The following is a 24,731-nucleotide window of genomic DNA, read 5'->3' as shown; positions in this document are numbered from 1 at the left end:
CCTTGCTGGCTGCACTACCAGTTGTGTTTTTATCCCTTGCTCAGCACGTCCCACTCCTCCCCTGCCCATTGTACTGTCCCCTCCCACTCTCCCCTGCACTTGCGTGTTCTCAATGTCACTGGGCCTAGTACGATCGCTGTTCTGTTCTCCCTTGTTCCCCTCCCTTGCCTCGTCGCGCTCTGAAACACTTGTTTAAAGGGGCCACACCACAATGACTACACATGCCACAAAGATGCAGTTGGCCACTACAAACATTGTGCGGGTGCCTCTGCGTTTACTCTCATGCGATGCGACCTTTAGCACCAAGCCCAAAGAGGCCACTCAAACGTTTGAAGCGCAGACCCAGCAACAGACCAAGCCAACCACAGCGTGAGAGGCTACACATTCTCGCCAGCGCTCTGCTCACCACGGCAGAACTCGAGCACACCACAAGTGGGCCAACAGGCAGACCGCAGACCACAATATCACACTGCAAGTATTTTACCCAGCCACCAGTGCTAACCACTGCAGACCACAGGATGCAGCCATGGATAGTTGTCATGGGTGCCTCCTAAGCGCCTGGATACGCCAGGGCCAGGCAGCGCTATACAAATAATAAACTAAACCAAGCAGACAAGGCCTGCACCACTTCCTCATCACTGCCATAGGCTTTATTGTCCCAGACCTCATGGACCCCTGTCAAAACCCACCAGCGGCTAATGTTTGTTTTGTTTATTTATTTGTAGAGCACGCCGGGCGTTAATAATAAAACTAAAATTGTATTTATAATTAAAATGAATAAAAATTATAATAATTTAGCATTTATATAGCGCTACGAACTCTCGGGCATCTGAGCAATGCTTATTATTACCCATGGTGTGTGGTGCTCATTTATCGACATCGGAAGGATGAAAGGCTGAGTGTGGCCCTGCCGGGATTAGAACCTGTGTCAGCAGGTTCTGAACAGATGTCAAAGAGAGCGGCTACTCGCTCTATTCCTATGGCTTCAACATTTGGATGGGTGGGGCCGGTCTACTTGTTCCGTCCAAGTAGTAATTTGCTGATCTCGAAGTTCGCCTTACCCATGCCAAAGACCCCTCGATGTACGACCAGATTCTGCCAAGCTTTAATTACACAGGGTTTCATGTAAACAATGCAAGGCGGGCCTGAACAGTAGATTCCACAAGAATAATTTGTCTTTTATATAGCGCTTTAATCTGAAAAGCTTGACAAAGGACATATTAACATACATTACAAGAAAGATCAATTGGTCAGGGCGTATGTTATTGCGGGTGTCCCTTGCATTTTATGCATATCAAGGGGTATTGACCCCCCAGACTTGCACTGACCAGCAAGGCCAGCCAGAGTGAAAAGTTTGATTTGGAGAAATGCAGCAAACTTGCATGGTGCAGCGGTAACTTTTCACCATGTTAAATGCACCGTTTTCCTTAGATGCAGAGGTTCTGTTGCGAGTAGTCCGCGGACGTCCAGACCCGCATCTGGGTGGATGTTTTCTCTCTGTGGAAGGACCCTCCCCCGCCCCCGCATGCAGCAGCTGGCTGTGTTTGGGGCTGTTTCCTGCAGCCTTGGAGATCAGGCACTCCGCTCCGGTGATGTCACTCTGGGACGGCCCCCTTGCTCTGCCCTGCGGCTGAAAAGCTAAGCCAGCCAGAGAAACAAACAGAGGAGAGGCGGCCTGAGTGACTGCGAAGGGTGGGAGCCGAGCAGGAGAGGCAAGTTTCGGTCACAAGGAAGTCTCCCGAGTCCGCAGGAACCCGGGTGTCGGCGCCCAGCCTGCCAAGGGGACCGTGAGGAGGGCAGAAGAGAGTAGACGTCGCTGGCCTCGCACATCTGGACTCGGGACAGAATGCCTCATCCTGTAAGTAGTGAGTCTCCCCCCTCCACCTCCCGACCCTCCTGCTAAGGGGCAGGGTCGCGATTTCGGAGCCCCTCGGCTCGGACCCTAAAATGTGTTTGGCTTCTTGGTCTCATTGTCCCTTGTGCAATGGCTGCTTTCTCTCCTGCGAGGTTCGCTTGGCCCCAGGGAAGGGGATTTAAAAAGCCACAGCACTCTCCTGCAGGGGAACTCTGAACTTAAGGTATTGTGGTCGCTTGGTTGGTTAATACTGTTTGCAGCGTGCTGCTGTCCCTAGACTTGAATTCCGCCTGTGCTGGCTCCGCCTTTCACCAGGTGGAGGAAAGGTGGAGTCGAGCTAGACCCTTAAAGCGATACGAGGCGGTAGAATGCGACGGCCAGCGCTAAGAATGCGCTCTCATCAAGTGTGTGCAAAGTGCTGAAAGACCTCGCGAGATCATGGAATCTGGATGACCCAAGCTTTGACCCCCACCCCACAAGTGCAGTGTTAACTCCGTCACAGACCCCCTGTTAGAACCCCGCCCGGGTTACTTAGCCCTGGATGGCGCTCAAAGTTCCCAAGTAATGACACTGACAGTTGTCAGTGTCTTCCCGAGGCTGGGCAGTTTGCATGTGTTTAGTTTACTGAGTCTCCTGGACAGAGGACATTTGGGAGTGTGGGTGTTGTGGGAGCTTAGAAGAAAGCACGTTGGTTTTGGGTGCTATGCTGTAATTATAATGCGTCTATGTATTTTGATTTATTTTTTACTAAAAATGTGTAGCGCTCCCTGCACAGTAGGGTCAAAAGCCCGGGCTCCCAAAGGATAAGCAAATCGAGCCTCCTACAGGGTAGGACCGGGGCATACATTTGTCTCGGACACCAATGAAAACGTGGACCGTTTGTGGCAAACTGCTTGAGTAGTAATCAAGGGGGAAGTTTTTGCAAAAATGTGTTGCAAATTAGGCATTTTAAAGAATATCTATTCAGTAACTCTGATGAGAACTACTAGCCACAAAGTGAAGTAACTTATGCAACGCCCAAAAAGTGTCCCACTTTGACCAAACAAACTGCCCCACATTAGTACTTTGTGTTTTTGATCCGAAAGTCCAGAGCCTACCTAGATAATCCACTTTTCAGAAGCGTGTACCATGCACACGCCCCCCCCCCCTGCGCATTGGGGGGCCCTAGTTCCCAGACTCTGGCTCCACAATAATGTATTCATGCACCTCCCCTCCCCCTCTAAGCATCTAAAGGACTTCACAGATTCCATGTTTCTCAGTCGGGAGCCGCATTTCTTTTGCATTTAAAATAACTGGAGTTAAGGTCCCGGGGATACCTTCTGAACACACCTCGGGCCCAATTATCCCCACAAAACTGCACTGGGTTACCCAACTCTCTTTACAGGGCGGAAGGCAGAGCCGCATTGAAGGTGTATAAAGAAAAAGCCTTGAACCCGCTATGCTGAGGTCACAGTTCACCGGTCGATTACCAGGGAGGGAGGGGGTCGCCGTGAGGATAACAGGAGGCTGGTGTCCTGCTTTTCCTGTGTCTGGCCTGGATTTACAGGCTCATTGTATATGCTGGATGATCTTTCAAAGAAATGACTTTATCTTAAACCACAAAAGTGTTTGCTGTAGCCTCCGAAATGCGAGTAAAAGGCAGTGGTCGAAGTGAGCGGGAACGGTCGCGAGCCGCGTTCCACTACTTTTATTTGTTACTATTAACAGCTCCACCACTTTGGGCAAGCATTTTCACCACTCTGTAACTGTTGGTGTCCAGATGTTTGGGACTGCGGTTCCCATGGTTCCCCATCACTAGCTTAGCTGGCTAGAGCTGATGGGACATGTAGTCTTACACATCCTTGCATCCTGCATTAAACACTGCACCAGTCCTGACTTTTTATGGTGCAGGCCCTAATGTTATGTTATTGTGACTTGTACCACTGCCATTTGTCGTGGTCTACCAGGGGCGCATGTGGTTCTGAAAAGGAGGGGATTGGGTGGTTAGTAGGCTTCAGCGGGACCAGCGTAAGAGAGCTTTGGTGTGCTGCTAGCTTCAGTTCGCAAAAGCGGTCACTGTGCTGGTGTGGTTTTAGGTGATTAGCATTGTGTGGTTGTAGGCAGGTGTTTCATATGGGTGGTAGAGGACTTGAGTTTGGGTGTTTTGTGTTGAAGATCTGGGTTTGGTGGCGGGTTTGTTGTCTGGGTTGTTTTGGGCTTTGGGTTAACAGTTTGACTTTTTTTGGTTCCTTTTTAGGTTTAGCCTTGGATATTTCTTTGGGTGGCGCGTTGCAGTGGTGGGGTTTCTTTCTCTGGTGACTTGTTCAGCTTGGTGCCTTAAAGAGCCACGTGTTTAACTGCTTCCTGCGTTGGAGGTGATCATCTTCTGATGCTCGTATTTCCGGTGGGAGTGAGTTCCACGGTTTCACTGCTGTGCAGGAGAATGTTGATGGGCCTGGAGTCATCGCCTCCACGGACCTTGAGAGGGGGGGTGGGTGGTGGGGGGGTGAAGGGGTGATTAGCTGGGATGTTCAACCGCACTCTTCAATGTTGCACTCAACGCCCCATCTAAACTATTGTATAATTAAGAATCAAAAAGGGGAATTCGGCAGCACGTGTTTTGCAATCTGTATCATTTTGGCAGTTAATGCCATCCCTTCATACAGAAAAACAACGCGTTTCGCAATCCAGGACCAAACCACAACCGGTCACTTAACAGGAGCCTCTCGTTAGAGCTGTGCTTGTCTCCACTTGTAACTCCCCCGTCCCCACCCCCAGCTCTTTACTGTTGAGGGCTGCCTCCGGTCTACGGGCAGCCCTCTGATGCCGTCGGGATCACCCGACGGCGGTGTGCACGTCGGCGGACAGCCGGCGTGCCTGAAGCAGGGAGGCACCCTGCGGCGCCCGGTACCACCGGGCGCAGGATCCGACGTGAGGGGGGTGATACCCCCTGGTTCCCAGCGGTCGCGGCTCCGATGGCCCTCGGGCCGCGCCGCACACACAAGGCCATGACCACGTGGCAGGCCCACACACTCAAGAATCACAGACACGAGTTGCCACTTCCTGGGACTCTGCTGCTCTTCCCTCGCAGCGCCAGCAGAGCCCCTTTTATTAACTGGGCATGTGAGCGTCATGACACAGTCACGGCGCTCACATTGCCCACAACAACTAGACCCCCACACAACATCCCTCCTTTATTATAGACAAACAAAAACCAACGACACCCCACCGCAAACATTTGGTGCATTCCAGTCCGCGCACCAGCTAATAGCTACTCTAACCCAAACATATTTCTGTTGACACTGCAAGACAAAACAGGTGTGCTCCAGTCCCCACACCATGGGGCCCCACGACGGGGTCCTCCCACTCAGAAGATTCCGGGATCAAACTGGCCCTCGGCGCCGCTGCAGGACAGAAAGAATACATTCTCTTCGTACTCCTCCCCCACCTCATACGGTGCTTCTCGGGGACTCTCCACCACCTGGACCGCCGCCACTTTGGGGGTCCTTCTCCCCTTCACCTCACTCCCCCCTGATGCCCCCATCATGCCGGCTGGGGCTGGAGCGAGGCACACTCGTGCGAAGTGTTCTCCTTTCCCGCACCTCCCACAGATTTGCCCCATCGCCGGGCAGTCCTGCGGGTGAGGCAGATCCCACCCACACTGCTGACATATTATGGCATTGGGGTCTCTCTTCGGCCAGTCTCCCCTCCTCATCACTCTTCCTCCTGGCCACCTGCTGACAGCCGCCACCTCCTCAACCTTCACTCGCTGCGTGTGGACCTCCATCTTTAGCTGGTTTCTGGAGGAGTCCATGACCGAGGCCCGCACCTCCGCCAGTTCCTGGGCCCGGCCAAGCTCCAGTATTCGATCAAGGGTCAGCGCTGGGTCCCTCAGAACCTGCTTGCGCAGTTTGGTGGAGCTGCAGCCATAGATGATTTGCGCCCGGATCTCATCATCCGCTAGGACTGGCCTATAGGGAACTCCTGGGGATTGCCTGGTGGGCTTCTACAAGCTGGGCAGGGGTGGACTGGCCTATAGGGAACTCTGAAGATTGCCTGGTGGGCCTCTACAAACTCCCCAGGTCACAGCCCAGTGCAATGCCGCGCAGCTTCCAGTGGAATGCATCAAGGCTTTCCCCTTCCTCCTGCTTCGCACACCTCATCCTGAACCTCTCATAGTCCCTGTTGACCATGGGTCTGAAGTATTCGTTCAGGGCTGCGACGGCTGCACCGTATGATTGATCTTGGGGCTTTAATGTCTTGAACAGTCTCTGGACGGCCAGCCCGGCAGAGTATAGGAGTGTCGGGCATTTGGCGGCGTCTTTGATCTCCATTGCCTCGAAGTACAACTCCAGGTTCTCCACCCAGGCCACCCACCGGGCCCCCAGGCTTGCCGGAGCACCGAGGACGTCAAAATGAGGTATTGGTGCCAGCTGACCCCTACATATCCCTTCATCGTCTGACATGCTGTTGGCAGGTGAGGACGTCATCCGCCAATCACCAGTGTTGGTGTGCGCTTGCCGTTGCCAGGCTCAGGTAGCTGTCAATGGGAGCCTGGCGTTCTCCCTGCCCAGGGGCGCACAAGCACTCCAGGTGGAGCCGCAACCCCAGAGCTTGACACCGGTTTGGCATGTGGGGGCACTGCCCGTTTCCCGGTGACCACACCCTTGTTTACAGGCCTTCCTCTTCTGGAACCCTAGGGGGTGCACAAGCACTCCGTGTGGAGCCGCTACCCTCGGGTGTGGCACAAATGCAGCCTGTGGAGGGGTTATTGTCCCCTTTTCTTCGATCGTGGGGCTCCCACGTGGGCCACGCCTCCTTCGCCCCTCCCCGTCGGTGCTCGGGGAAACACAGGCCGTTGATAAGGCCCTTCCCACGATCCGGGGGCGAGCACTCCAGGCCACGTCCCCTTTTCCTCCCCGCGAGGGAAGGAAACCTCACTTTTTTATTTTTTTATTTTTTTTTGAAAACTCAGGTTTTTTCACCCGTGGCAGCCCGGGTGTTCTCCCCGCTCTGTGCCGCGTCGCCGCGGGTCGGAGTTCCAGGCCCCGCCTCCTTACGACTGGAGGGCCGCTCCGTGCGTCCTTACACGGCCGCCGACTGCGTCCGTGTGCGCGGGTCCACGACTTCGCCCGCCGCAAGCGCCAGCTGGTGGGCGCGACTTCCTCGTCGCCAGTGTTGAGGGCTGCCTCCGGTCTATGGGCAGCCCTCTGATGCCGTCGGGATCACCCGACGGCGGTGTGCACGTCGGCGGACAGCCGGCGTGCCTGAAGCAGGGAGGCACCCTGCGGCGCCCGGTACCACCGGGCGCAGGATCCGACGTGAGGGGGGTGATACCCCCTGGTTCCCAGCGGTCGCGGCTCCGATGGCCCTCGGGCCGCGCCGCACACACAAGGCCACGACCACGTGGCAGGCCCACACACTCAAGAATCACAGACACGAGTTGCCACTTCCTGGGACTCTGCTGCTCTGCCCTCGCAGCGCCAGCAGAGCCCCTTTTATTAACTGGGCACGTGAGCGTCATGACACAGTCACGGCGCTCACGTTGCCCACAACAACTAGACCCCCACACAACATTTACTAAACTGAGCCCGGCAGATATTATGCTGACTAGGCAAAAAACAGCCCGTTCACCCCTGCAGCGTTCACACGCACGCCACCCCTCTCCCGCCGGAATGTTCTTGTCCCAGGAGGCTCCAGTCACCCACAAGCGGTTGCATGTTGAAACTGCGAACTCGGGACGAGGAGAACCTTCTAGTCGTCTGAGGGGTTAATGTGCCCCTCCTCTCTCACTGGCCTCTTGGCGCTTCCTTCTAGTGCTACGAAGTTGCGGAGCTTGGATTGCGTGGCTAATATGTAGCTTCCTGCAGTATTTTACGCCCTGGTGCCCTTCTAACCATCCACTGTGCCATAGCTTATTGGGAATACCTTACTGTGCAGTGCCGCCTGTTGACTCATATGGTGTTAAATGACTTTAAAAACGCGCATCAGGGAGAGATGTTCACCACTTTGAAGGTATGTACAGCGGCATTGGAAGGGGTGGACTGGCCTATAGGGAACTCTGCAGAGTTCCCGCTAGGACTGGCCTATAGGGAACTCCTGGGGATTGCCTGGTGGGCTTCTACAAGCTGGGCAGGGGTGGACTGGCCTATAGGGAACTCTGAAGATTGCCTGGTGGGCCTCTACAAACTGGGCAGGGGTGGACTGGCCTATAGGGAACTCTGGGGATTGCCTGGTGGGCTTCTACAAGCTGGGCAGGGGTGGACTGGCCTATAGGGAACTCTGCAGAGTTCCCGCTAGGACTTTACACACCGGGCAGAGGTGGACTGGCCTATAGGGAACTCTGAGGATTGCCTGGTGGGCTTCTACAAACTGGGCAGGGGTGGACTGGCCTATAGGGAACTCTCGGATTTCCTGGTATGCCCCTGCACCCTGGGTCTCTTTTGTGTGGCTTTTCCATTGGGTTATCTGGAAAAAGTGGGGCCACTTTTAACATTATTTCCAGGGCCTCTTTTGCTTCCCAGTCCCGTGCTGGGCATTGGTTGTAGTATACCATTCACCAACCAGGCTCTTTTCTGGGCCTTGAAGAGGCGTAGCTGGGGGGGGGGCTGAGGGGGCTACAGCCCCGGGTCTTTTGGTTTTATTGTTATTTTGCATTTATATAGCGCCTTATATACCATTGGTATGGTCTCAAGGCGCTGGTAGGTTGAACACCCTTGAGAACCGAAGTTCAGATCAGTAGAGAGAGTCAAAGGTGCGTGTGAGCACCGGGTATGTGTGCAGCTGGTGCAGCATTCGTGTAATAGCTGCTACTTAGCGGTAGGTGTGGTGGTTGAGAGATCAGTAGTATGTGTTCGTTCTGGCAGGATTTATCCAGACCGATTGTGGCTGCGTTAGGCCTGAGGAGAACGCCTGACTTGGAGGGGGAGAGGGGGGTGTAACCAGCTGTGTTTACTTAGAGTGATGGGGAGTGAGCGGCGAATGTTGGTATGAGAACAGTTATACCGAATGGTGTCATAGTATCTCTGTGTTCTAGTTGAGTGGTGGTGTAAAGAAGAGAGTACGCGTGGTGGTGTCATATGATCGGTTATATGCTCTTTCAAAGCGCTCTCTGCATTATAAACCATACTATATACATCACGCGATTCTATGCGCTCCAGTCCGTTCCATGCACTCCTATCCGCTCCATGCATCCCAATCTGCTCCACACAGTCTGGTTTGCTCGACACACTCTTGCGCTCCAGTCCGCACCATGCGCTCCAGTCTGCCCCACGCATGCACTATGTATTAATCTGTTTTGCGCACTCGCCCCCTTCTATGCACTCACCCCCTTCTACGCACCCCTTTTTTCATATGCACTCTTCGCTCATATGCACTCGTCTGCTCTATGTACTTGTCGGCCCTACACACTAGTCTGTTCTATGCAGCCCTCCATTCTATGTTCTTCTGGTCAGCTCATCCATCCTGCTCCGCTCATCCATCAGTTCCCCGCACTCCTCCGTTCTACGCACTCATCAGCTCTGCATGCATTCCGTACTCATCTGTTCTACATGATTATCCGATCTGCGCACTCATCCGGTCTATGTAACTCCTCCGCTCTAGGCATTTGTCCGCTTTATCCCCTCGTATGCCCCATACCTTCATCTGCTCTACGCATTCATCCACCCTATGCAATCACATGCTCCCCGCACTCGCCCGCTCCCCGAACTCACCAGCTCTCCATGCGCATCCGCCCTCTGCACTCATCCGCCCTCTGCACTTATCCGCTCCCCATGCACATCCGGTCCCCACACATTCAACCACAATATGCACCCATCAGCCTTATAAAGTCATTCGCTAATACGCAGTGATCCTGTCCTATCTATTTGTCTGCTCTGTACACCCATCAGCTCTGTGTATTCAGGCGCTCTATGCACTCATCCGCTCTACACACCCAACCGCTCAACCTGATCATCCATTCTATACACTCATCCAATTTAGATATTCATTCAATTTATACACTCATTCAAATTATATAGTCATCTGTTCTTCCACTCGTGCATTCATCTGGTCCACACGCTTCATCCATTCTAACTATTTCACCCACACCATTCATTTCGTTCACTCCTCGTGCATTATGTCAATTTTAGGAGTTTGTCTCTTTACTGTTTCCATACGATTTATTCTTATTAACCACTTCATTGTTCAATTTTATTTGGATAATTCTGATTGTCCTTTTTAGTTTATGTTAGGGTTTTATTAGCTGTCAATTTCTCGCATCAGGTAGTTTGTTGGATTGGTGTCATTGAGATGCTGTTAGTCTGTTTGGGTTAGTTTGGTATGGGTTGGTTTTAGGGGAAGAGCCATGTTTTCAGCAGTTTGCGGAAAGACGTTAAATCCTCAGTTAGGCTGATGTGGGGTGGGAGTGAGTTCCATAGGGTGGGGGCCAAGGCTGAGAATGATGATCCGCCTAATCTGACTGCGTTTGTCTTGGGTATGACTAGGAGGCCGGCGGAGCTTGATCTTAGGGTGCGTGGGGGGTGATAGGGTTTTAGCTTGTCTTGAAGATATTGAGGTCCGGTTTTATGCAGTGCTCGATGGGAGATGCATAAAGTTTTGAAAGTCACCCTCCGCGCTACAGGAAGCCAGTGCAGCGTCTTACGGGCTGGGGAGCTGTGGTCTCTTGGGCCGAGCGCAAGTAGCATTTTGGCTGCTGCGTTTTGTACCCTTTGGAGTTTATTCAGTTGGTAGGCGTGGATTCCGAGGTATAGGGGGTTTGCGTAGTCCAGTCTTGATATAACGATTGATTGGACCGCGGAGAGTCTGTTGGGAAAGGAGAGATACGGAAAGATGCGCCTATGGGTTTTAAGGTGGTAGTGACAGGACTTTGAGACGTTGTTGACTTGGCGCGAGAGAGTTAGGTCAGAGACGAGGGTGCATCCAAGATTTTTCACTGAGTTGGAGGGGGTCGGTGAGTTGCCCATGGCGGGTGGCCAGGGTAGTGGGTGCGGAAGAAGATCGGAGTTGCCACAGACCATGATTTCCGTTTTGGAGGGGTTTAACAAGAGGTGGCTTTGGGTCATCCAGAGTTCTATGACAAGGAGGCAGGAGGCAGGAGGCCAGGTCAGGTCAGGAGTTGGGTTTTTAGTTCAGGAGTTTTAGAATTAGTTGAGTGTCGTCGACATAGTTGTAACACAGGATGTTGTGTGAACGGATTATTGGTGGGAGGGTGTTCAAGTAGAGATTGAACTGGAGGGCTGATGGGCATGCTCCTTGTGAGACTCCCGTGTCGACCGGTCGGGCTTGGGAGGTAAAGCTGGAGAGTGTTATTTGGTGCCTGTCTTTGAGGAATGAAGCTATCCATTTAAGAGCTGTTCCACGAATTCCTAGGGAGTGGAGGCGGTCTAGGAGGATTGAGTGATTGTGTCAAAGGCAGCGGATAGGTCAAGAAGGATTAGTGCTGCGCATCCCGCAGAGTCTGCTGTCATTTTAAGGTCATCCCAGATTGAGGTTAGGGTGGTTTCAGTTCCGTGACGGGCTCTGAAACCTGATTGTGCGGGGTCTAGGAGATTGTTGGCTTCAACAAAGGCATTTAGTTGGGAGAAGGCGGTTCGGTCAATGAGTTTGGCAAGGAACCTGGTGTTTGAGATGGGGTGGTAGTTTTTGGGCTCGAGAGGGCTGAGGGAAGGTTTTTTAATCAGAGGTTTGACATGGACTGTTTTGAATGCGTCAGGAAAGATACCAGAGGAAAGGAGGCATTTATGATGGATCTAGCGTGTTCTCCTGCTCAGGTGGAAGCGAAAATTTCTTTGAGGGTTGTTGCTGGGCAAGGGTCTAGCGGAGAGCAAGATGGTTTGCGGGCAGATAGAAGTTTGAGAAATTGCTCTGGTGATATTGGACTAAAGGATTCAAACTTTGGTTGCAGCTGGTGGGCAGGTCGGTATGGGGGGTATTGCCTGATGGAAGTAAGAGCGCCAGTTTGGTGGCTAGAGTATTTGTTCTTTCGAGAGGTGTGGTGTAAGTGGAGGGAGAGTGAGTCGCCCAGTGATTGCGAGGGGTTGGGACGGTCGTGGTGCAAGCCAGTTTGGTGAATTCGGAGATGATTTTGTGGAGTTCTTTGCTCTGGTGTTTGCAGTTTAGGATTCAGGAGTTGTAGTGGGCTTTTTTTTGCTTTCTGGATTTCGGCCTTGTACTGATAGAGGTGTCGGGCCAAGGTGGCTCTGCTCTCTTGGGTTTTGTCTTTCTGCCATTTGCGTTCTAGGTATTTATATAGTTGTTTAGTGGTCTTCAACTCAGGCGTGAACCATTTGGGGAAGAGGCCACGGCGGGTTGATGGTTTGAAAGGGGGTGTAAGCCGCATCAGAGATGCGTTGAGCCATGAGTCAAAGGCATCAGGAGTTAGTTGTTTACTGAGTTCGCATGTAGGTGGTGGAGACAGGATGAGTGCGTCGGCTAGGTCCGGGACGATAATTAGTTTTTTTCCAGCATTTGCGTAGATTCAGAGGTTCAGATTCGAGTACGGGAAGGGGGTCGGGTGAGCGAATGGCGAACGAGAGAATGAAGTGATCGGACCAGATGATGGGGGTGGGGGGCGGTTGGATGAATGTTGAAGTGTGGAGCTAAAGATGGCATCAAGAGTGTGTCCTTTATAGTGAGTCGGGCCATTTATGTGGGGTTGGAGGTTAATTGAGTCTTAACCGTCAACCAGAGAGTGTGTCAGAGGGTTGGTGGGGATGTCGAGCTATATGTTGAAGTCTCCAAGAAGGGTGAGGTTGGGATTGTTTAGTTGAAGGGTGGCAATGGAGTCGCAGAGGTTGTCTGCAAATTGCCTATCGTAGCCAGGAAACTGTGTGAGAGCGAGGCGGAGAGGGATAGTTTAACGAGGAGCGATTCGCAGGAAGGAATGGAAGGTTGGTTGTGGATGATTGAGGCGTGGAAGAGAGACTTGAAGACAAATGCTATTTTCCCCCCCCCCCTCTCTGGAGGGACGGTTCAGTGGGATGAGGGAGTAGTTGGGGGGGGGGGGGGGGAGGCTTCATTGGCGATAGGGGTGAAGTCGTCAGAGAACCAGGTTTCAGTGATGAAGACCAGGTCTGGTTTGTCAGAGGCGAGGAGGTCGAAGATGTAATGTCTGTTTTTTTGCTACGGATCGGGCATTAAATAGGATGCAGTTCACATCGGCAGGCGAGGTTGGTCTCTGAGCTGGAGCGGAAGGGGGTGGTGGCGGAGAGGGGGGGGTCGGTGATGATCGATGGAAATAGTGGGCGAGCAGAAGTATTGGCGGGTTTTGGGGCGGGATTGGGTGGCTGCGTGTGTTAGGATGATCTGGTCTGGCTCAGGGAATTTGAAGGCGGGGTGTGGGCGGTTAGGAGTTGCAGTTGATGAGAAATCAAGGGAGAGGGGTTTCAGGAAAGGTGAAGCCACGGGGGAAGGAGGTGAGTGGGGGAATGAGGTGGTGGGTCGAGACAGGGGAGGCGAAGAGTGCTGAGAGATTGTGGGGGACCAGGTACGTTTCCTCTTTAGTTTCTTTGTTGCAATGGAGTGTGCGAGAGGGTAGGGGGGTTGAGAGGGGGAGAGGGATGCGGCTTCGGTTCTTGCTAGGGCTAGTTTTTAGGGAGGGGAAAGGGTGAGGGCAAGGTGGCGGGTGGATGCTTGCAGGACGGGGTGTGCCAGGTATGATGGTGAGGGGAGTAGGCATGGTTAACGTTGGCTGGTCGGTGGTGGGGTTCAGGGGAGGGGTGGTCTTAGGGTGGTTGGCTCGCCATTGTGCCCCTCTGGCTTGGTGTTTGGAGAGAGGAATGGCAGGCAGTGCGGAGGAGGGTGGGGTGATTTGGGAAAGGGGGGACGGGAGGGAAGGCAGATCGGGCAGTGGGGGCGGTCCACGGCGGTCGTTTCCGACAAACTGTGGGTTTGTGGGTGCACTCATGCTTGGTACTGGCTTTTAAGTGGATTTAGGAGGGCTTTCTAATTGTAGTTCTAAGTTCAGGGACACTTCCAAGTTCAAATTGCACAGAGATGATATTAGGCTATTAGGAACACTTCTAGGATCAACTGTACACAGAGATGATATTAGGTCTAACTCTAGATTCAATTTTGTATAGAGGGGATATTAGATTATTAGGCACAGTTCTAGATTCTACATGACACAGATATACTATTAAGTATACTAATAGGACTAATTAGGATGTTTAGGCACGCTTCTTAGCCTCAATGGTGTTGTGTACACTTCTAAAATGAACTAAGCGCAGAGAGACTATTCTGGACACTATGTCAGTTCAGTTAGGGCACACTAATAGGCGCACTTCTCCCACTTCAACTTTATACAGGGAGGGTATTGGGCATGAATCTAACTCGGCTTTGCACAGAGGGGTTATTAGGGAGATTAGTTGATTCAACCCGGCACAGTATTAGACTATTAGGATATTTCACAGAGAGGATATTGGGCACACTTCTAAATACAACTTCTAGATGTAGTTCTAGATTCAACGTGTATATTGGGCACACTTCTAAATGCAACTTTCACAGAGAGGCTATTGGGGACACTTCTAAATTCACAGAGAGGCTATTGGGCACACTTCTAAATTCACAGGGAGGCTATTGGGCACACTTCTAAATGCAACTTTCACAGAGAGGCTATTGGGCGCACTTCTAAATTCACAGAGAGGCTATTGGGCACAATCTAAATGCAACTGTCACAGAGAGGCTATTGGGCGCACTTCTAAATACAACGCTCAAATGTATGAAACAGAGTTTCGAAATGCAAATATATTGCAGATATAACGAGTTTACAGTGGTGATGCTTTGTTAGATGAGTGGTAGGGTAGTATGGCGTGAAGTGATTGCTTCTGGCCCTGCCGTTCCCACACTTACTTATTGTTGGCTTCTTGCTTCTCCTGCTGATACCTGCAGATATGAACTGGTGCCGTCTCTGTAGGAGCCGTCCTTTGCCGAGTGGTCCTTAGCCGATGGGCTGCCCTGGGAGGACTGGCAATGAGTGCAGATCTTCTTGTCAGGACCAATCGGGGGTGGGGGCGGGGCTGAGAGGCGGGAGGGCAAGCGAAGACCAGGAAGGGGAGGCCAGGGAGCACGGGGCAACGAGGGGCCTGGGGCACTTTTAATAAACTTTTCATCCCCGGATAGCTCAGGGACAACAACCAAAAGGCTATAGCTAGCCCCAGCCCCGAATGCCGCCAGTCCCAACATTAGCTTAGCCCCCAATCTTTTCCAGACCCAGCAACACCCCTGGGCCTTGTACTGCTAGTTCACTCCAGGCTACCCATTTGAATAACCGCAGGCAATGGCTTATAGTATTAATAGGTTATTTTATAATACACTTAATACCCAGAGGTTTCTAAGCGCGGACACGGGGGTCGAACCTGTGTTGCTCTCGCCGTCTTGCTTCCAAGGCGAGCACGTTGCCCCTGAGCTATCCTCCCAAGACAGGCTTGTGAAAGACTAGCCCGTGAATGGAGTGTGGGGCCAGTGGCCATGTTACACTGGCTGCGTTTAGGGGCACTGCAGAGTGGACGAGAGAAAGGGGGTCAGGGGGATAAAGTTATTTCATGATGGACACACGCAGTACCGAGACCTCTGCAGGAGCTGTGCCCTAACAAGGATTTCACACAATGCATCATTCTTTCGGCATGTTAATCTTACTTGGTCGCGGTTAGCTGAGGTCACGATTTCACCTAACGAACCCGATTTATATAGGTGCCAAGAGTGAGACTACCATGTCCTGTCCAGACGTGAGATCATGCCTTACTGTTATGCTAGTCCTTTTACGAGTCTTAAGAGACGCATATACCACGTTTGTAATGGGGCACATGTACCACCTCACCGTTTGTTCACTTTACAACTTACTGGTTCGCAACAACGAAGCACCCCACACATGGCTTTGCACAACAGCACATGACGGCTGCCTACCGAAAATTCACACCTACGCATCAGCAAACCGAACTGAAGCTGCCAACAGCGCGTCATAGCTCTCGCGCTTAGGCCTACTACTCACTTACACCCCCACCTTACCCTCTTGCTTTACAGATCTCTCCCCCCACCTTGCCCTCTTGCTTTACAGATCTCTCCCCCCACCTTGCCCTCTTGCTTTACAGATCTCTCCCCCCCCACCTTGCCCTCTTGCTTTACAGATCTCCCCCCCCCACCTTGCCCTCTTGCTTTACAGATCTCTCCCCCCACCTTGCCCTCTTGCTTTACAGATCTCTCCCCCCACCTTGCCCTCTTGCTTTACAGATCTCTCCCCCACCTTGCCCTCTTGCTTTACAGATCTCTCCCCCCCCACCTTGCCCTCTTGCTTTACAGATCTCTCCCCCCACCTTGCCCTCTTGCTTTACAGATCTCTCCCCCACCTTGCCCTCTTGCTTTACAGATCTCTCCCCCCACCTTGCCCTCTTGCTTTACAGATCCCACCCCCACCTTGCCCTCTTGCTTAACAGATCCGCCAGGGGACCACGCAGTGGTGACAGTGCGCGATATTCGAACCTTAAACATAGCGTTATCTTTTAGGGCAGGGCAGGCTTTATTTCACATTTGGTTTTAAAGTTACTTACAACACTGGTTAGTGCACCTGCACCTTTTTGCAATGGCTCCACTTTTGCTGCTAGAGTCACTCAATTTACTTACGGTTGTGAATTTGGAGCCCTGGCGATGATGTGCGTACTTTTCAAGGCTGCCTTTACCGCAACTTGCAGCCAGTCTCGCAGATCTGACCCCTTTCCTACCAGCTGAAGCCTCCACCAACCCCGAGGTGAGGCCTCCATCATCGCTTTCCGTAAAGCTATGAAAACCATCCTCTTCACTTAAGGTCCCTAGTACCAGCTTGAATACTAAACATCTGACATACTGCATAAGTTGTAAAGGCTAATTTCATAAACTGTATAGACCAATCGCATAAGCTGTAATGATAGTATGTTTGTAGTGTTTTTTATAATGTTAATGTGCCTGTACCCCTGTAACTAAGCTCTTGCAAGTAACAGCGCCTCAATGCCCCTGGGCTGTTTGCCCGCTATATAAATAAATAAATGGCTTGCGTCTCCTGCAAGACCATAACAAAGTTCAATGCTCCTTTCCTAATTCTAAATAATAACAAGCCGACCTTGCAAGAAGCATTAGCTTTCGAAGTCCCATAGACTTGTTCTTCAGATAGCAGACCCGAGAGTGCTGACAAACACATTTTCAGCATTTCTTCCACATGGTGGGTCGGGGGGGAGCTACTCCATATGTAAGGCAGTCCTGAGGCATTGTCCATCTTTGCACGTCATCTTGATAGCTTTTCAGCGGACAATCAAACCAGTGATTTTGTTGTGAATTAAGAACTGGACTAACATGGCGTCAAACTTTTCTTTGCATAAATTCTTCCGGCAGAGCTTTTGGCATGTACGACCCCGCGGTTCCACTTTCTTTGAATTCCTGCGAGGGCGGCTAAGCCATTAAACTCCGGGCAACTCAACATGCACTTGGCTGCCTCCAGCAGAACATGGTGGTTGGTTAGGGTTGCCAGGAGAAGATCTTTGGGACCCGTGTACCAGTGCACACAACCTTAGCGATGGCCATTGCAACAGGGTGCGGTCGGTGAGCAGCCAGTCAGGTTGTACAGAGTAAGAGCATCATCCAATGGCATAAACCCATCAGGCCAAGGTTTGAGATGCGCTAGCTCACTTGCCCTGCAACCCTCACCACATCGCATTTTTATATATATATATATATATATATATATATATATTATAATTTTTTTTTTTTTTGCCTGATACCTCTTGCAATCTATTTCCCCTTCTGGGCCACATGCTTTTGCACCATTGGAGCTGACCATCCGGTTCATCCGCAAGCTCCCTTTCCAGTTCCTCTGGTGGCCATCTTGATGGCCCAGAACTTGAGTCATATTGCCGATTTTACTGTGTGCAATATATAGCATTGTTATCCAATCTTTTCTTTTGGGACTACGCTCTTGCAGACACTCAGAAATAAACACAATACCTGCATGGTAGATATAGTTTTATAATTGACCAGCTGAGCTTTGAAGCAGCCAGATCGGTCAGCTGGAAGAGTTAAGCGGTATGTGTTTACCTGGGAGGTTCTCTATACTATGTGGAACTAAACTAGTCTGCCCACGTCGAAGCTCGCATGCAGGCCCAGGGTCAAAAAAAGAATGCAACCAGCCACAGAATGAGATGATGGCGACCCATGTGCCTGGCCCTGCGGTCATTTCAAATGTCATGATGATAGAGGCATGTATACTTCTCAGCTGTCCTTGACCTCACCTGGCTGAATTCTAAATCTCCCCCCAAGAGATGCTAAAAGCCCCCAGCACGGCTATCCAGCACAGAATGTAAAATCTCTTGGAATGGGAGATGTCAGCAGTCAGCCATGGGGTGGTGAACCTAAAGTCTCTGGCCTAAAAGGGTAGCGGTGGGGTACATCTGGTGAGTATTAGAAGCAAGTAGGCATAGGTTCTGGAGGGCAGTGCCCGGGCTCGTTCTGAATTACGACAGCAGTGGACAACACGAGAACAGCACACAAAAGCAACACACACACACAATGTGCCCTCAAGTCGTACCGCTCCCACATCTCACTTTGGTGAATCATGGAGAGGTCTTGCAGATGCGACTCTTGTGTGCAGTTTTTACTTCCTTGTCCCTATTCCCTCTCGCCACTGTGGTCTCCACACAGTCGCCTTCTTTGCACAGCCAATCCTCTGCCCTGTCACGTGACATGTGGCTTTCCGGTCCCTGATTAATGGAGAGGTTTGAGTTGGGCTACCTGATCATTCTGGCCTGCACGCTTCAAGGGCTCCCTAAGCACGTCAAGGTCGTCCCACAACCAAGCCTCCACTAATTATAATACTTCCTTCCCAGGTACAAAAAACTCCTATGCCTGGAAAATGGCTCGTTCCCACGGGACTTCTGCTAATGCCTCTTTCATGATCAACATCCGCCTGACCTATTGCCTCCATTGCACTCCATCCCTCTATCACAAGCCCATTGGAACTTCCTAATTTGTTAGTTATGCGTGTTTCTATCCCGCATGCACATCTCCCTACCCCTCACACTAACGCTGTTACCTTTCTTGCACCACATCGGTCTACGGTCTGTTTACCCAGGACTGGGTCGCAATACCCAATTTCTCCGTTTCAGCACCTTAGCAGCACTGCAGTGCTGATTGGCAGAGTATAAAACCTTTGGATGATCCTCCCACGTATTCCTCATCTATGATATATTTCCTTTCCAGCTTTGGAACTGTTTTTCCTCGACAGGGGGTGTTGTGCACTGATCTCGTCGACTCATTGTCCCTCGACGGACTCTGTCCAGTGGTCGGCGGCATCACAAGTATATGTAGCATACGCAGAAGTTACTAGCAGCAGCATAGACTGTAGCATACTCTAAAAGAATGTAAAAGCACGTACATTCTACAGTGGGGTAAGCTGGGAAGGGCGATGAGGAATACGTGGGAGGAACATCAAATCGATAGAACGTTACCATGGGTAAGTAACTTCTTCGAATGGATTGTGTCCTCCCACGTATTCCTCATCTTTGATAGACTCCCAAAGCAATATTAGTTTATATTTGTATTGGCGGTGGGAGTAAGAATGTAGACTTGTCCATCAAGGTTACCATGGACAGAATAAAGGACAGCCTTCCAAATTCCTCCTTCCTGAGTGGAAGTGAGTCCAGACAATAATCCAGTCTGGATGGTAGACCAAGTGGCTGCCACACAGCACCTCTCTCTGTAGAGCAGATGATGTTGCCATGCCCCTGATAGAATGGGCCCTCAGAGCCTGGGGAGGATCTTTACCAGCTAGTCTATAGCATTCCCCTACAGCCAGAACCATCCATCTGGATAGGATTTGTTTTGTAGTGGCCCAACCTACTGTATAGCCAATAAATAACTGATCATCTTGACGAATTTCAGCCATTCGTGAGAAATAGAATATTTGAGACAGATCGGAGACTGTTTTGGTTGAAAAGAAGTTTCACTTTAAGAACAACTTTGTCCTTATAGAAAATGGTGAATGCAGGTTTACAAGAAAGAGCCTGTAACTGGCTCACCCTGCAGGCTGACTTTATTGCTACTAGTAAAATGGTCTTTATGTTCATAGTCTTAGTGGACATGAATATGTAGTGGTTCAAACGGAATACATGTTAGAAATATTAGTACAAGATTTAAATCCCATACAGGGACTTGAGAGGGAGTAGGTGGAAACGCATTAGTGAGTCCCTTAGGAAACTGAATGATTAAAGGGATTTTAAAGTGTGAGGTTTCTTTTGAAGAGCGCCTCTGTCTCTTTCTCTCTCTCTGTGTTTGCCTTTGTCTCTTTGTCCTTCTCTCTCTTCTCTCACAAAGATGTATTGCAGGGCAGATGGACATGTCCAGAAGGCCTGGGTACCATGTCCTCCAGGCCCAATACAGAGCAATTATGATCAACGTTCTCAACCCCCCTGATCACATGAGGAATCAAAGGGACTCGAGGAAACACACACAGTAGTGGAAACTCCCAGTCCACTGCGAACGCATCTCCTAGAGCTCCTCTTGGGGGAAATTCCCTGGAGCAGCACAGCTTGCACTTCCGGTTGATACTGGTCGCAAACAGATCCACTTGAGGGGTTCCCCAAAGGGTGAATATATCTTGATGGACTTCCTGAGTTAGTTCTCACTCGTGGGAGAGTGTGCTCTGCCGTGCTCTCCTCCCCGGCTAGGTGAACTGCTGATAGGGAGATATGCACAGAACCAGAGCTGCATTGCCCCTCTGCCAAGTGGTAGTGACCCTACACCTCCTCTCTGGTTGAGGTAGTACATGGCCACTGTGTTGTCTGTCATTATCAGGACATTCTTTCCCTGTACAGAGGCTAGGAAGGTCTTCAGCGCTAGTCTGATTGCCCTCAGCTACAAAAGATTGATGTGTAGTTTGGACTCCTGTGACAAATCAACTTCCGGGGCACCAGTGGTGAGGGATAAATATCGGTTTCTAAACCATCAATCAACCCCACACCTCTAGTACACCAGAAGTGATCTAAACCGATTGGAATACAAGTGCATTATAAGACCTCCTTGTCCAATTTTGGTAAAGTGGACGGAACAGCAGGCTTCTCTCCGCACGGTCGTGGATCATTGGTTAGTTGCAACACAGTGAAAATGCAATTACCCAATGATAAAAAGGGGTTCTCCAGTCAAGGTTGTCGACTTTAGTATTACTACAACAGACAGTTCTAGCACACTATTATAACAGACCACACTGTAAAGGAACACAGAGGACTGACAGTTTCACAAAGCAAATGAATGCACTCTGGATACTGACAGGAGGGTAGTTGGTAAAGCAATCAGTCTTGCTGTTCAAGGTTTTCTGGTTTCAGCACCACAGGGGCAAGAGGTCATAACTGTCTCTAGGGGCCTTCGGAGAAGGACCAGTGGGGCATAACCACAATGGCTGGACGGACATCTGCAGGCTGTCGGGCGACTAGAGCCATGAATTGTTGTCTCTGTGCTGGTCGGCAGATCTGGAAAGCTGGTTGCGGCGTCTCGGATTGGCTCTGGTCACTGCGGCGTGACAAGTCCGGTGCAGCCAGATGCAGTTCGAGGACTCCACTGTCTCGAAATTGTCCTTACAAAAAGATGGACACTGGATGAAGCTTGTGTGGTGCTTCTTTACCGGGCTTGTGTCCTTTCAAGGCGGATGGTCCAAAGCTCAGGAGAGTGTTAGCCGGCAACGTCCATGTCCTTTGTCCAGAGACTCTACGGCAATTCCCAAATAGGAATCTTGCTGTCAGAACCTAGCAGGGCACGCTGTGTGCTGGCTGGGTACCGGTTCTGGAGCTGCTGGACAGGCCCTCTGAGTCCAGTATCTCCTTCTGTTCCTTGGGAGATGTTTAGGGGAGGGATCTTGCTTCCCTCTTGGAACTCTTGACCTTCCTTCACTGGTGGCAGATGTAAGGTAGACTGTACCTTCACCTTGGGTCCAAGTCCTTCTTCTTACTCTTGCTAAGTCTTCAAATGATCAGCTAAGTGAGGGGTTCAGCCCTCTTTTAAAGCCAAATGGGTCCCATTGATTGGTGTAGGCTAAGCCCACCTTAATGAACCAATTGTGGGTCCCCACCAACAATATTCTGTTATGCATGAGGTCGGGACCAGAGTGCTCTGCAACAGGACAGACAATAGTCCCACCCATCTTCTTGTTTGTTGTAGATCAAAGTGTCTCTGGTTAACTGAGCCCTCTGTGACTCTTGATTAAAGTGCAGGTTTTCCCTTGAAGTATATTCTGGGAGCAGAGTTCCTGTCTTCCCCCCCCCCCCCAAACCACATACTTCCCCCCTCCTGAAAGGAATCTGCTCTGCAGGAGTTTTCCTATGGTAAATGGTGGACCCAGACTTGCATTTCACTGCCTTTCATACAGAGGGGTGGGAACTAGCTTCAAGTTGACGCATTGCACACCAAAGGGGTGTTAATCCCGCCTTCCTGTTGTCTCTTCGGCCACCTAGCCCACTCGGCATGGTAATGTTTATTTATAAAGTGCCTATACAAGGGCAAGTGTTTTAAAGAGGGAGGGAACAGGGGAACAGGGGAGAAAAACAAGTCGTTTGGAGCCCTCAAGTTTCTGAACGATGTCCCAGGGCAGAGTAAGTGCATGAAATAGTTAACAGTGAAGATGACAATAAATAGTTCTGACAACGATTCTGAAGTTTTTCCAAAAGCATAGGGGTGCATCCTGCAGGGAGGGGAGACAGTGATGGAAGGACAGATGATCATCGGGCATGGTACGATCGGATCATGCAAGTGCGCAGACGGTAAAGGCTGGGGGTGGGGAAGGAGGACAAGTGCAGTGGGGGAGGGAGGAATTCAGATGCCGCAGTTGGTCGTAAGCTGGGTAAGTGCTGAGGGATGCCAATTCTCAAAGGTTAACTGAGGAGTGCAGAGGTAATGAGGCAAGTACATGCTCTGAGGTAAGTGCTGGAGGACTGGCGGGAGTGCCTGGTACCTGTGAGACTCTGAGGTGATCCTGGCAGCCAGTCCGCATGCTGTGTGGGACGGGAGGGAGAAAAGGGTAGAGAGGGGGGAGAGAGACAGAGGTTAGCAGGGTAACGAGGGAGCAAAGGAAGCGCAAAGAGGAATGTCTTAAATTGTTTCCGGAACTTAAGGAGGTCAGGGTAAAGACAGAGGATGACAGTGAGGCTGTTCCATAGGGAGGCCCCTGCTGAAGATAAGAGATTGCCCTCCAAATCTCTGCTTAGAGAACCAACTCACTTGCAGAAGGTTGGAGGTGGATGAGCGGAGTGCTCGGGAAGGACAGTATTTAGGAAGGCAGCAGAGAAGATAGGTGGGTCCCAGGCCCCAGAAGGCCTTGTGAACAATGCACAGGGTCTTGAATTTGATCCTTGCAGCCACGGGGAGCCAGTGGAGGGATTTCAGCACCAGATAGATGCAGTCCTTGGGCTTGAGGCCAAGGTCAATGCGGTTCTGCTCTTGATGAGTTGCAGAGGGCGTAGAGCCGAGGCACGTAGGTTGAGAAAGAGGCTGTTGCAGTAGTCAAGCCTTGAGGGAACCAGGGCTCTGGAGACAGTGAGCCTCTGGGGGAAGGTGAGAAAGGGAATAGTACCTCTGGGGAGGTGCAGCTCCTAGTTGGGATTTTTTATAGATGTGGGTGGAGAAGGAGAGGGTGGAGTCGAAGATGACCCCATGGTTTTTAGCCTCACATGTTGGTGCAGGGCCAAGGGAGGCCGGCCAGAGTGAGAATGAGAAGGGAGCAGGCGCAGGAGTCCCAATGCAAACATTGCTGGTGTTGAGGCAGAGGTCATTTGCAGCACACCATGACTGAATTGCATACAGTCAGATATGAGAGAGGTAGAGGAGGTGGCTGATGGTAGCTTGAAGGAGAGTTGCAAGTCATCTGCATAACACTGGAAATTAGAGGTGAAACTGGCAAACTCACATGCCAGGGCAGCCATGTAGACATTGAAGAACTAGGGGAAGAGGTTATAGCCCTGGGGGACGCCGCTGGTTGAAAGAGTGATGGTGGAGAGAAAGGGCCCAAGTTCCACCTGGGATGGGCGGTCGGACAGGAAGGAGGTTAACCATGCCAGAGCCTGACCTGTAATTTCGAGGGTGTTTGCCCAGAAAATGGGTGATAGAGATGGGGAGGTAGTTAGCCGGAATGGAGGGGACATCAGAGGATTTCTTAAGAAGGGCGTGCTTAAGATAAGTTGTGAAAACTCCAGTGGCAAAATGGAGATTAAAGAGATCAGCCAAGGCAGGAGCAAGAGTCTTTATTGTCCTTAATGGTTTTGGAGGGGCAGGACAAGGCCTTCATAGACCGGACTGGTACCCTCATCAGGTGTGATGGGAGTGAGAGAAGAGAAAAGAAGTGGTAGAGGGACAGAAGGAGGCTCCGGGGGTGTTGATGTGTGAAGTGGTGTGGAAGTGAGAGAGGATAGGATGTCATGTTTTTTTTTGCAGTGAGTGGGAGGCCAGAGCCGAGCAAAGGTTTTGGGTGGGTGTGACAGAAGAGGAGGCTGCTGCAGCATTGGCCAATTCCTCACAGACTCTGAAAAGTTTGGCCGTGTTGTTTGACGCCGCTGAGATGCAGGCTTGAATAAACACTTTTTTTCTTGGTGCAGAAGCATGGTCGATATTGTTTTTGAAGGAGGCGGCAGACCAGTTTGTCAGAGGGTCCCCCAGACGCATTCCATTTCCATTCAGCTGCCCTACACTTCATTTAAGGGCAGCCAGATTAGAGTCGTACCAAGAGTTGGACTTTTTGGGAGGCTTCAGTCTGACCCTCATGACAGGAGCAAGAATTTCAAGGTTGTTAGCGATAGAGAGATTGAGGTTAGCGAGGGCTGTATCAAGGTGGGAGTCAGCCGCAGGAGTAGAAGATGGAGTGTAGTTGAGGCAAGGGCAGCCGCTGTGACTCTTTTCATGG

General features: G+C 51.1%; 1 protein-coding gene across 1 annotated transcript in view; it reads left to right on the top strand.

The window, feature by feature from the left end:
- Nucleotides 1–1,439: 1,439 nt before the first annotated feature.
- Nucleotides 1,440–24,731, top strand: part of RAB7B (RAB7B, member RAS oncogene family) — a 65,614-nt gene continuing 42,322 nt past the window's right edge. Inside the window, exon 1 of the mRNA XM_069633171.1 lies at nt 1,440–1,858. Within this exon, the coding sequence (XP_069489272.1) occupies nt 1,847–1,858 (12 nt within the window). The 5' untranslated portion in view covers nt 1,440–1,846. The remainder of the gene's footprint in view (nt 1,859–24,731) is intronic.

Source organism: Ambystoma mexicanum, chromosome 13 (assembly GCF_040938575.1).
Source record: "Ambystoma mexicanum isolate Mex_15411 chromosome 13, UKY_AmexF1_1, whole genome shotgun sequence".
Lineage (NCBI taxonomy): Eukaryota > Metazoa > Chordata > Amphibia > Caudata > Ambystomatidae > Ambystoma > Ambystoma mexicanum.
Note: the sequence above shows the minus strand (reverse complement) of the source record. Positions and strands in the feature narration are given on the sequence as shown.